Here is a 14,143-nt window from a genome sequence, read left to right as displayed (position 1 = left end):
TTAATAATATTCTGCATCACAAATCTTTAGTAGGTTCTCAAATCTGCGAAAGGCATCAGATAGATCTGTCATGTTTGGGAGTAGTTATGACCCTAACTACAGGTGAAATTACTTATTGAGTAAGATGGACACAAAAAGTGATAGAAAAAAAAAAGAAAAAAAGAAAAAGAAATATAGTAAACATTGTACAAAATTACAAATTATTTAATAAAATGGCAGAATGCATATTTCTTCCCAGGAAAAAAAGCAGAGTCTTTCAAAATGTATTAGAATAGCGTTTAAAAGGGAATCTGACAGCAGCATCACCCGCAATTACCTGAATATACAGGTTAAAGGGGTACTCCGGTGAAAACCTTTTTTCTTTTCAATCAATTGGTGGCAGAAAGTTAAACATATTTGTAAATTAATTCTATTAAAAAATCTTAATCCTTCCTGTACTTATTAGCTGCTGAATACTACAGAGGAAGTTCTTTTCTTTTTGGAATGCTCTCTGATGACATCACGAGCACAGTTCTCTCTGCTGACGTTATTATAATAAGAACGCTTTATTTATTGTTGTCCTTAGTGGGATTTGAACCCAATCCCCAGCACTGCAAGGCAACAGTGCTAACCACTGAGCCACCATGCTGCCCTTGGCATATATCTGCTATGCATGGTTGCTAAAATGGACAGAGATGTCAGCAGAGAGCACTGTGCTCGTGACGTCATCAGTATTCCAAAAAGAAAGGAATTTCCTCTGTAGCATTCAGCAGCTAATAAGTACTGGAAGGATTAAGATTTTTTTAATAGAAATAATTTACAAATATGTTTAACTTTCTGCCACCAGTTGATTTAAAAGAAAAAAGGTTTTCACCGGAGTACCCCTTTAATGGTGCAGTTGATACTGATTCCAACACAGTTCACCCTATAAAAATCTATGCAGCTGTTCTGTTGTAATCTTTAGAAAAGGAAGTATGCAAATCAGCCTTTCTGAATAATACAGGTAGAGATGAGCGAAGTTACAGGGTTCCGATTAGTCACGAACCTCGCGGCTCGGCATTTGCCGACTTTAGCCTGCATAAATTAGTTCACCTTTTCCAGCCCACCGGAGCACCTGAAAGCTGGATACAGTGCTAGGAGAGAGTCTCCAGCCCACCGGAGCACCTGAAAGCTGAACTAATTTATGCAGGCTAAAGTCAGCAAATGCCGAGCCGCGAGGTTCGTGATGAATCGAATCACTGTAACTTCGCTCAACTCTAAATACAGGCGTTCTTTACATGGGCATTTGCATAAACTTTTTATATAATGTAGATAACATTCTATACATATATATATATACACACATATATATACATATATATATATATATATATATATATATATTTATTACTATTTATATTATATAAAAAGTTTTTGCAAATGACAGGTACACTTCAAGCTCTACTATGCTTCTTCTGCCCACTCCGGGCGATAACCCCCACCCCCTTCATGGATGTGCTGAGGAACAGGGATTAATATTGATACAGGGGTGGAATTATTGACCAAAGGGGCGGGCTTATCACCCGCATTGGGCAGAAAAAGAATTTCTAGCATAGCATAAAGAATGCCTCTAAGGTTAATTTGCATATTTCATTTTCTAAGGTTTATAACAGAACGGCTATACAGATTTTTATAAAGTATGCTGAATTTGAATCAGCATGACTGGGATTATTAATCTGTGTATTCAGGTTAGTGTGGGTGATGCTGCTGTCAGATTCCTGTCTGACCTGTCTTCTCAATGGAGCCTGCAGTCTAGCAGGTGACCAGACTACAGTGCAGCATTACTGCTTATAAATCCTAATGAACACCTGCAACTCCCATGAACAGGTGTTGGGTTGACTACCACCTGTAGGATAGGGTCACACGTAGCGTATACACAGCATATTTCGTATACACAGCGTATTCCACCCTGTGCAAAATTCGCTGCGTAGCAGGTAATACGCTGCATATTCTCCTTTGAGCAAACACTACCTGCGGCAGCCCTGTGTGTGGAGGTTTAGAGGCGGGGCCGAGGCACCGATGTGACTGACAGGCTAGCCCTGCCTCTAAACCTCACTGCACACACAGGGCTGCTGCTTCATGTGATCATGCCCTAAGAGTACAACGACCTGAAATGTTTTACATGGTGTGTGTGTTTCTACACCTCCGTCCCATTTTTGCAGCCTTACAACTCTTCTTATACATCAGAGGTGTTTTACATTAAAGGGTTATATATATATATATATATATATATATATATATATATAAATAAAAAAAAATACTATTATGGCATAGACATTGGATAGGTCATGACTGTAAGGATCTAGTTGCTTACGGACTCTTGCTCTGTTCATTGACTTTTATGGATACATTGTATACTGCATACACATCCCCTTTGCCTCAATGAGGACAAAAAAAAAATAAAAAATTCTTGGAAACAATGGTGGTCCTGGCACTGCATGTAATAATTTGGAGAAAAACCGAAAAAACATCATTTTTGTGCAAGTAAGTGGTTGCTCAAAAATTGACAACGAACTTTTGCCAAAATAAAATCCATTGATACATTTTCCCCTATGTTAGTGATTTGCATAAAACCCCTTTAAGTCCATTCCATCCTTTGTGGCAAAAGTAGACATTGTGGTCCTGTACAGGTAAGTCCTAGTGTTAGTTGATACATTTTGTTGTTATTCTTTATGAAGATATGGATACATTTTTGCAGCACATCTAAAAAAGGTACTTGGTTGCCTACTTCAGCCATATTTGCAGATATTTATTCTCTAGAAGCAATGGCTGAAAGATATAATTCCCATCACCTCTATTTTCATCAAAGGTGTCAGCTAAGGGGATTTTATGGTAGCAGCAGAGATGTGAACTGCTGTCAGAATATGTGGATCTGATGGTGATCAACTATGGTTTATAGACATGGATAGTGGTTATAAACCAGATTGGCTTCTTTAAGAAATTCCCATTTAAAGGGGTACTCCGCCCCTAGACATCTTATCTCCTATCTAAAGGATAGGGGATAAGATGTCTGAGTGGGGGTCCCACAGCTGGGACCCCCGCAATCATTTAGAACGCTGGGTGTCGGCGGCAGGGGTCGTGCCCCACGACCACGCCCCCTCAATGTAAGCCTATGGGAGGGTGCGTGGTGGTCACCATGCCCCCTCCCATAGACATGCATTGAGGGGGAGTGGTGTGATGTCATGAGGGGCGTGGTCGTGACATCACAACCCCCGCCGCCTGCTCTAAGGGTTCGGAACAAAATGTTCTGAACGATGGGACAGCAGAGTACCCCTTTAAGAAGACCTGATTAACACATTGTACTGCGTTTTGGGTATGGATGGTCGTTTCCAGAAGTTTACAGCAATTACCATCTAAAATAAAAAAGTCTACTTGTCTGTGAATTTCTTCTACATAAGGTTTTATTTTTCTTGGTTCCAGTTTCTAGTAGTATTACCAAATACCACTTCAACCGGCAAATACCATGGAAGGAGGTACATTTTATTTCTTCTGTTTACATGCACAACCATATAATATGCTAGTGTATTTCTGGCCAAAACTTGTCCTTGCAAATACTTTTTATAGTAATGGACTCCAATCTGAAACTATCTAGCTGTTGCAAAGCTACAACTCCCAGCATGATGGGAGATGTCATTTTGCATTGGCTGGTGAACCACATATTGTAGACTGGTCTACGGGTACCTTCAGAATACAGAAGAGAGGAAAATGAGGCCTTATAGTTAGGAAACAACCTGCCACATGCTACAATCGCAGACCCACTCGTAACTTCCTTCAATTATTGTAGAAAAACATATGTTTACGTTTTAGGTGGTGTTCTCTTTTAATTAAAACAAAAAAAAACTAATGTTTTACTTTTCAAGTAAATGGTGTCCATGCCATTCCATGTAACATGACTCCCTTTCAGTCCTGTTTTGGATAGTACAACATATATGTCAATACACCCTGAATAATTATCATTAATATTATTACTTATTAATGAGATGGGCAATATACCCCAATGGGTGAAAATTTTTGATCTCTTCCCATCCAAAACAAAAAACAAATTATATAAATTACTTCATCTGGCTACAAGACCAAACAGGAAAACAAAAACAAAACCCAAAACAGCAGAACCAACTATATACACAAATCATCCAATATGTAAGTACAAGGAAAGAATAATTAAAAAAATAGATACAAAGTGCAATTCTCACATTATTACTTCAACTATGTTTTTGAATATTTGTGTCATCATATTGTAAGTGAAACGACTCACAGTAAGAAATTCTGCTGAAAAGAAGGTGCTTTGTGATAGATGGAATGTTATGGTTCTGTACAGATAGAAGTTTCATTACTGAGTACATTGTATCTTGTTTCAATACCCTATACCATTTTATGTGACTTAACAAAAATATTAGGTGGAAGCAGTAGGACAGATTCCATGGAATACCTCATTGCATATTTCTGGGCACCTTCACGACAGTGTCCCAAACCTCATTCAAGGTTACTGTAGGTGCCAAGACGGAAGTGGGGGGAGGGACCCTTTCTCTAGTCTGACTACAGCTGAAATCAGACTTCATAGATTTTGTCTTGTAAATAGCTGAATAAAGAGTCCAGGCCCTTGGGGGAACTCCAGAGCTGTTTTAACATCTGACACTCTCTCTCGTTCACATCTTCCAATACGGATTTAAGGAAGCTTCTCACTAGACATTTGGATTCCTCTAGTACCTGAAAAACAGAGATGTGTCCCATTAATATATTAAACACAAAAATGTTGCTTTTATACTTGAACACTCAACCAGGGCACTCACCGGTCCATATACTGCTTCTTTATTCAAATGTGCAAAACGCCATCAGTGACACTAGGACAGAGCAGACAGCATGTAGGGGGGGGGGGGGGGGGGGGAGTGTTTCTTGTGACTGTGGCGTTTTGCGCTCAATCAGTGCTTTGACAGGTCAATCCTGTGTGTGCAGTGAGATTTTAAGGTGGGTTCACGCATCGCAGTCTCGTCAGTGTGCTTGGCCTGCCTCCAAACCTTGCTGCACAAACAGGGCTGCGTGGGGGGGGAAAGCCCTGAGTTGTGCCTATACTGTAGCACAACTTTAGAAGGTTAGTGTCCAACGTTACACAGTTTAAGACACAACAAATATCCTTCACTGTGCTGTACAAAGGAGCACCACCCTTTTTGTTTTAGCAGCAATGTGAAGTCTTGTAATATACATGTACCAAGATTTGACATATTGACCACTATGCGGATCCCTGCACTCAACAAACGTTTCTGATCTTCATTAGGAAGAATCTTCTGATAAAGATTTGAAACACATGTTCAGGTAGAGTGTGGTGATCCCCATAGTGGTCAATATGTCAACTCTTGGTACATGTATATTACAAGACTTCTGACTGCTGCTAGTCATTGACCATTGTTCGCTGCTAAATTTGCACAGATTATTTTTGCTTATGCACAATTATATAAATATGCACTTTAGGATACCAGGACTGCATTACTATATACATTGATATGAACTAAGTGCAGATTGCAAGGGGATCTCATATTGGGGGTTATATGTTTTTATGGGGGGAAAGATGGTTTTGTCACGATCTCATTTTTTTTTTTTTTTTTTTGTAAATACTTTTGATATAAATAAAATTGAGTTATATACTAGAGATTGTTGTCTTTCAATTGTATAGTAAGGTACTGGTTGTAGGTTAGAAAATGGAAGGTAATGAAGCGGCACTCCAAACAGGATTCAAATCCAAAAGGTGTTGTATTCACACATCAGAAGAGGTGCAACGTTTCGGTCCTATAGCTTGGACCTCTCTCAAGCTTAGTGACATACTGTGCATACAACATATTTATGTGCTAGCAAGTGATGACATCATCAAATTAGGAGGTGTGTTCACACCCATGTAAACAGTGCAATAATGTTTCCCCTCAGATAAAACATAATATATACATTAAAATCATAACAGAACATCCTAATTGAGGAATAACTCACCCACGTTCAAACGTTACCATCAAACCACGCTGGTTCCGCTTGTAAACATCTACAATGGGCAGTACAGGAAGTGACCTCAGTGCATCAACCCGCACTGCATCTGGCTCAGTACACAGAGTGGGTGCCATGAACATGCTATGGCACGCACACCACATGACCTGAGCCACAAGACCTGTCGCTCGCGTTCACATGGTTCGTACCTAGTGATCACGTGACCAGTGAGGCACTCCATTTTGGAATTTGGCAAAAAAGAGGGCAAAATCAAAGTAACTTGGTCGGACCACATAGAGAATGATGAATAACTGGCAAGGTGACAATAATTATTTGGAAAATAGGCATGCCCTACTAAATAAAGAATAAAATTAAGGTATATCCTACTAAGTCAGGAAATATATATATAGAAAATATATATATATATATATATATATATATATATATATATATATATATATAGTGATATAATAACTTTGTTTTCTGTACTAAACTACTTTTATTTTATTTTTTAGAATTATTGCTGAATGGGGAATGGCCATGATGTCACAATTTTCTTTTTTTGTAGTCAAAATAGGCTTTATTAAAGAAAAGCACAAAAAGGTGCAATAACGACCATAAGAGTAATAAGATTATAGGGAAGGGAATAATGGGGACACAATTCAATGCAGAAAAAGAACCAGCTAAATGAGAAAACAATAATCGCAATTATACAAGGCAAAAAAAGTACACGTCAAGCATGCTATAGCACATATCTACCAATATCAGTCTGCAAGAAAGTCTAGCCGTAGAACCCTCCAGGAGGGAGGAGATCACATTGCTTAGCATCCCTTCTATTGTATAGGTAGTACCAATTACCATAGAACAGGCCAACAAATAAAAAGCAAAGTAAAGGAACACAGCCAACTGAGAACAAGAGAAGAAAGCAAAGTACAGAAAGAGGACAAAAAGAAACAAAAACGAAGCACATATTGGGAGGGTAGGAAGAAGGAGATGGAAGGAGGAAATAGAAGAAAAAAGGGGAGAATAGAGGTCACTGTTGACACCGCCCTGGAAGGCGGGGGTGGGGGGGGGGGGGGGGAGAGGCAGAGGGAAAGGAGGGGGGAGATGCCAGTAAGCGAGGGGAAGAAAGGGCCTCACTGCACCATCAGCCGGTCAGAGCCAGAGCACGGTATTCAGGAGAGCAAGCAAATTGCATCCAAGGTAGCCAGCGGACAAGAGCCCTCTCAGCTGTAATGTCACAATTTTCTGTCACCTCCTGTTCCCTATTTGGACCTCCGTATCCTGCGTTGAACTTTTTGGGCTCATATGCACACTTCTGTTCTTCTATCGTGTTCCATCCTTGGTAACTCCTGCTTTCTCCCTACAATACCCTATTATACTCTAGGATGAATGATATTCTTGATGGGGGAACTTTAGCGTCACTACCTCGCAACTGCGTGGGTATGGGATTATGGAGCTCTGAATTATTCGGAGGAACCACATTTCCAGTGAGAGATTGGTCCATGTCCATGGACCTCTCCTTTACTCACGTCCCACGAGACCCAATACGCATAGGTGAGTGATTTGCTATCCCTGACATGACTGAGTATGCTTGCCAGAGGTCATGGGTTCATTTCTAATATTTCTCTCTTTTCCAAATTATCCCTGATGGATCGGTTCATATACACCGATCGTCACTGGGTGAACTTTACATGGGAGACACGTAGTCTGTTCAGACACACCGACCTATGTTGATGCAGGTTCTTTACCTTTGCTTTGAACACTATCTTTTTCCTTTTTCTCTATTGGTTGCCAGGGGCGACATTATGGCTGTTAGTTACCCCCACAACCATAACTTTGAAGTGACTTACCAACACTTCTTAGAACTCGCTTGAACATCCAGGATTATCTCTCTATCACTCTCTGTGCAAACCTGCCCTGTTTAGATGCTGCGATATCCTGCTTTGTAAAACCGGTCAGAGGAACCGGTAACCATGGACGCCATTTCCACACGCAGGCGCACACTGCATGGATACGGAGATACTATTTTTTCCCCACCGTAGCTTATTGGAGCATGCGCGTATGACGGAACATCCGGGTAAGCGGTTGCTATGGATGTGGTGGCTGCGCGACCAATAGACAGGAACTCGCTCGTAAACCCGGAAGTGCGATCGAGACACGCGCCTTCTAGCTCTCCATGAGAACGGTGAATCCTTCACACCGCGGACATCATGGCGCATCCCTGTGAGGTAATCACTATCATCACCGACATCACTTATGAACTTTCACCACTGGAGATTGTAATGATCTCAATACGAAACACCATATGATTGATCGCCATGATCTACCAGCACTTAATGTGGATATATGTATATGTAAATGATGCACCTTTTGTTTTGATGTACTAATACGTTGGTTTGTAAACAATTGTCACTTACTACGATACTTTGTTTTGATATGCAAATGATGCCTGTAATTGATCACATGATGATGTGGGCGGCCTTAGGGCGGTCCATATATAACCTGTGTTTGTCACTATTCCTCACTTGACAAAGCCAGTGTGAGGCTGGCGAAACGTTGTCTTTTGCAAGTAATGGAATAAACCATCACCTTTGACTGCATCTGTGGTGTGCTGCATCCTATTTTGCATATTTGGATTAAGGAATCTGTGGACCCAGGCTCCAATTATGCGAGCACCCCGTATCTGTTACCAGCGAATACTGCTTGATGTGCTGCTTCTATTTGGATATTATATATATATATATATATATATATATATATATATATATATATATATATATGCTTAGCTAGTGAAAGCCTTCCCCATTTCAAGTGCTCAAAAAGAAATTATAAACACTATGTGCAAAATGGAGTGCCTCACTGGTCACGTGATCGCGAGCAATAGGTCTTATGGTTCATGTCATGCGGTGCGCGCGGCGTAGCGTGTTCAGTGCGCTGTCTGTGTACTGAGCCAGATGCAGTGCGGGGTGATACACTGAGGTTACCTCCTGTATTGGGCATTATAGATTTAAAAAAAACGGAACCAGTGTGGTTTGATGGTAACGTCTGGATGTCAGCTGGTGGGCGAGTTATTCCTCAATTAGGAAGTTTTGTTATGATTTTATTGTATATATTATTATGTTTTATCTGAGGGGGAACAGTATTTGCACCTTTAGCACTTTATTAATTATGAGAGATGAGAAAATTTGTATATGATCACTTTAATGATGAGATTTATTGCACTGTTTACATGGGTGTGAACACACCTCCTAATTTGGTGAGGTCATCACTTGCTAGCACATAAATATGTATGAAACCTGCTGGTTTTCGTTTAATAAATCACAAGCAAGACATCCAGGTGTGTGCTCCACTTTATTTTTTCTACTCTTTGAATGTTACATAAATATGTTGTATGCACAGTATGGGGGACATTCATCAAAACCTGTGTAAAGGAAACGTTCACCAGTTGACCATAGCAACCAATCAGATTGCTTCTTTCCTATTGAAAAAGGGCCTGTGAAAAATGAAAGAAGCAATCTCTGATTGGTTGCTATGGGCAACTGGTTTTGATGAATCTCCTGTCACTAAGCCTGGGAAAGGTCCAAGCTATAGGACTGAAAAGTTACACCTCTTCTGATCTAAGCTATAGGACTGAAAAGTTACACCTCTTCTGATCTAAGCTATAGGACTGAAAAGTTACACCTCTTCTGATCTAAGCTATAGGACTGAAAAGTTACACCTCTTCTGATCTAAGCTATAGGACTGAAAAGTTGCACCTCTTCTGATGTGTGAATAAAACACCTTTTGGATTTGAATCCTGTTTGCAGTGCTGCTTCATTACCTTCCATTTTCTGCCATTACTGGGACCATGATTCGGGCCACCTGGAGCTGAGCACCCACCGGGACTAGAAGTCTAGCCACTAGAAGAGCACCCACCTCTTTGCTTTTTGGTTGTAGGTTATATATAGGGATCCATAAATAACCCTAACATCATGGGGGAGATTTATCAAAACCTGTCCAGAGGACAAGTTGCCCATAGCAACCAATCAGATTGCTTCTTTCATTTTGCAGAGGCCTTGTTAACTGGACAACTTTTCCTTTGCACACATTTTGATAAATCTCCCCCTATGTGTACCCTGCAAATATGTGGAGAACCTTAAAAAACAAAAACATGGTTGTATACTCAATTAGGAGAGAAGAAAAAACACTGCCAAGTCAGGACAAAAAATTACCAAAACAAGGGAGCCATCTTACCACAGCACTGCAGGCAGCCATTTCTTTTACTCGAAGCATAACTTCCTGACTGAATGTTGTTGGCCAGAATACCTGGGACACCAGCCCTCTGCTACATGCTTCTTGTGCAGTGAGCTTCCTACCACAGAACAGCATCTCATTTGCCTAAAAGACAAAGATTTTGTGACTACTATCCAACATTTTACATGTAATATATCCAAAGATGATAATAAATTACACACTTCTATGGCCCAAACCTCCACTTATCTATTACATATTAAAAAAAAACATTCCAGGATTTTTCTTGTTTTTGCATATATAGTGCTGCATAGGCTATTAGAGATACTTGTGTAATCCTTTTTCTTACATCTTTTTGTTGGAAGTGGAAGGCATCGGATAGAATGCATTTTAGTTTACAAATGCACAATGATGTGTTACTATGTAATACAGCCTACATTTCCCACGAGTCCTCTGGCTAAGGGTCAGATGTTTAAAGGAGTTCTCCAACTGAAATTTTTTTTTCCCGCTGTGCCCGGGCTGTAAAACTATACATAATAAACTTTCACTTACCTGCCTACGAACCCCCGTTGTTCCGATATCGCCGTCCTGTTCTCCGGTCCCGGTCTCTTCCACTTCCTGCGGGTCGGTGACTTCATTCTGCGCTCAGCCTATCAGCGGCCGCGACGGGTCATTGCTGCGGCCGCTGATAGGCTGCGCGCAGAGTGAAGTCACCGACCCGCAGGAAGTGGAAGAGACCGGGACGGCGATATCGGAACAACAGGGGATCGTAGGCAGGTAAGTGAAAATTTATTATGTATAGTTTTACAGCCCGGACACAGCGGGGGGTTAAAAGTTTTAGCTTAGAGAACTCCTTTAATCTTCAGGTTACCCAAGCTGCTTCAGGTGACCCAGGTGAACTCAGACTCATAAGTGGGCATCCTAGCAACACAGAGGCACCCTGGTTGGGAAACATTGCCACAGAGATAACAGATGGACCTATGAGGGGAGGGGGTCTATGAGCTGCTGGAAGGGATCTGTTAGGTGATGACATTGTAATTTACTGGAAGTCAGATACAGAACTGACATCCTGTTGGGACCATTAGGTGCTGGAAGATTTTGGAGAGTCAGACTGTGATCACACGCCCAAGTTAGAGTAATGAAATACATAGACACAGCTGTGCTGGAATAAAACAAATGGTGCTGTAGTATTAGTGATAGTAAGTGTGCATGATATAGGCAAAAAACAAAAATCTGTAATGCTTCTTTAACATACTGATGTTTCTACACTTACAATAAATGCCCCTTTTATATTCCCATATTTTAAGATCAAAATGTCAAATTAAAATAGGAGATCTCTATTCTTCTGTTCTATTATGGGGAGAATGGAGAAGTGACAAACACGCTGGTCACGATAAAATGAAGTTCAGAGTAATTAACACATTTTTAGCTACTGCCCATTTTGTTAACATTCTTTTAAATGGGACCAGAATGTTAGAGATAACCTCAGACTTCTGCATGATAAAAAGAAAAAGAGAAAGAAAAAAGTTAAAATAAGTGGTTGTCAAAATGGTAGTCAAGCTAAAATAATGGTATATCATAACTAATGCGAACATAGTAGATGGAACAAACATGCTACATAACTGATGATGAAAATATTAGGTTGGTTCACACTTTATTTTTATGAATGCTTAACATATACATATTATATATATATATATATATATATTATACAGTTAAAAAGGAAATGAACGTATACATTACTAGCTGCTGTATGGCATACAGCAGAACCTATTTCCCACTGTAGTACAATATAAAAAAAAAACGGATTGCAACGTAAACTTTTCTCATGTATACAAAAATGTAGTTCATTATGTTTCTGTATATAGCAAATTTAAAAGGTGTTGTAATGAAAACAGTCTGTTTGACTGTTGCAGTGTAAAAATGCAGTGTGAACCCAGTCTTACCTAACAAATAACTAGACCAGTTGAGATATTTGTATGGAGTTTATTTTTATTTTTTTACAAACTTATTTGAAAAAAATTTAGATTTGAAGTGATAAGAAATACGAGTTTTCAAGAACTCACCAGAGCAACACCGAGTATCTGAGGAAAAGTGTACGAGGAACAACCGGCAGGAGTCAGGCGGATAGTAGCATAGGGAGTCTGGAACCAAGCTTTTTCACTTGCCCATACTATATCACATAGAGGTAAGATGGATGCCCCTAATCCAAGGGCTGGGCCATTGATGGCCACCACAATTGGCTTCTTGAACTGGATGAATGCCTTTACAAAATCCCTTAAAAGACATAACAATAACTGGCTTTAGCAATACAAGTTGAAGTTACGATTCCATACATGACTTATTAATGGGGTGCCCTCTTTTGGGATGTACATGTACATATGCTATACAGAATGAGTAGTATATTGTGACAAAAATAACTACGACATGTTGAAATAACCTCAGTACAATACGGCATATCTGGGTGAATATTCTGTTCAGGAGTTTGGGAAGGTTAGGGGTCAACCCCTCTGAGAGCTGTATATGTTTCAGCATTTACCGTTATTAAATTAAGAAACCCTATCTATGGCACTGCCAAACCTCAAAGATGCAAAACCACTCAAAGCTAAAGTTCTGCGTGGCTCCAGGTCTGATGCCTAAAGCTTGCCATGAATATTAGATAGCTAAGATCGGCCATTTTTCCCAAACCCCAATGCACATATGCTCAGCTTGGCCAAGAATCCATGTGTAATGAATGGGGAGAGGGGAGGCAACAATCATGCATATTGAAATCCAACTAGAAAATATTTTTACCCCTCAAGATCCACTATTGCAGTTGAAGGCCACTTACAGTGGTTACAGATAATTTTCCTCAATAAATAAAAGGACCAAGCCTAATATGTTTGATTCCTTAGTTTGATTTGGTTCTCTAACTAGTTTTAGGACTCATGAGATGATGTTTTAGGTTAAAATTAGGCAGAAATATATAAAATTTGAAAACATTTAGTAACTTTCAAGCACCATAGTACATATTAGATTGTTAACATGCTGGAATTGTCTGTTTAGTTGCCAATAATCTAAGTGGCAGGGGCTTTAGGACAAAATAGATAACTGTTTAATACCTTATAGCTTCTGCTATTCTTGAGCTTTCCTTTCTTCTGTCCGTAGACAACTTTCCGATAAGGTAGGAATAATCCAGACCGCTGCAGAAAACACTGCCAACAGCACTGAGCAGGAGAAGCTTACTGTCATCAGAGGAAGCATTGCACAAAGCCCGTCGGACCTCTTTCATAATCTGAGTAGAAAACATAAATAAAAATGTTACTGCATGCACCTCAATACTGAATCCCTCTAAAATAATGGCCAATAAGGATTGGCATGTTAAGGAATGCTACATACATGGAATTGTGCACTGTGGACCTTTTCATAAAACATGGTAACACCCAAGCCCTATGACCAATGACAAGTGCTTTACTGGCAATCTAGTATTCGGCTATTTTTGTCCAAGGACAGATTATCACCAGCAAGCCCCAGGAAAACAAAAGTTTTATTGTACATTGAATGGCATACACAGAGTACAAAAGGCCCCCTAGCATACATACAAATGAGACCCCACTACGAAGATGATTGACACTAGTATTCCTTACCAACCAGGACAGAAAGTCCTAATACTGAAGAACATTACTCACTTTACCATGTTTGCTAACCAAATGTACAATACAACTTTAAAAACCACATCCTTTCAGCATTAGTTAAAATGAGTACTAGGCAATTTTGGAATTAACCCATGTCCCAATTGGCCCCAAATGAGCATTATGGTCTGCCTCTTAATATACTTAAGCACACAATTCTGGTTCAAAGATGCATTGAAAATGTTATACTCTACTTGAAGATATTGGTAATTCCTAAAAAGATAAACAAAGTAATGGTAAGATCAGGTTCTTTT

General features: G+C 39.8%; 1 protein-coding gene and 1 long non-coding RNA gene across 4 annotated transcripts in view; one reads left to right on the top strand and one right to left on the bottom strand.

The window, feature by feature from the left end:
• Positions 1-486: 486 nt before the first annotated feature.
• CDYL2 (chromodomain Y like 2) overlaps positions 487-14,143 on the bottom strand; it is an 87,776-nt gene continuing 74,119 nt past the window's right edge. For all 3 annotated transcript variants that reach the window (XM_056526140.1, XM_056526141.1, XM_056526142.1), the window contains 4 exons: positions 13,320-13,492; positions 12,285-12,495; positions 10,222-10,365; positions 487-4,725 (listed from right to left, as the gene is read on the bottom strand). In XM_056526140.1, coding sequence (XP_056382115.1) covers positions 4,567-4,725; positions 10,222-10,365; positions 12,285-12,495; positions 13,320-13,492 — 687 coding nt within the window. In that variant the 3' untranslated portion in view covers positions 487-4,566. The remainder of the gene's footprint in view (positions 4,726-10,221; positions 10,366-12,284; positions 12,496-13,319; positions 13,493-14,143) is intronic.
• LOC130276580 (uncharacterized) lies at positions 9,523-13,492 on the top strand. The gene is made up of 3 exons (XR_008845175.1): positions 9,523-9,920; positions 12,246-12,406; positions 13,366-13,492. It is a non-coding gene; the product is annotated as an uncharacterized LOC130276580 (long non-coding RNA).

The sequence above is a fragment of the Hyla sarda genome, chromosome 6 (assembly GCF_029499605.1).
Source record: "Hyla sarda isolate aHylSar1 chromosome 6, aHylSar1.hap1, whole genome shotgun sequence".
In the NCBI taxonomy this organism is placed as follows: Eukaryota; Metazoa; Chordata; class Amphibia; order Anura; family Hylidae; genus Hyla; species Hyla sarda.
This window is presented reverse-complemented; position numbering and strand designations above follow the sequence as displayed.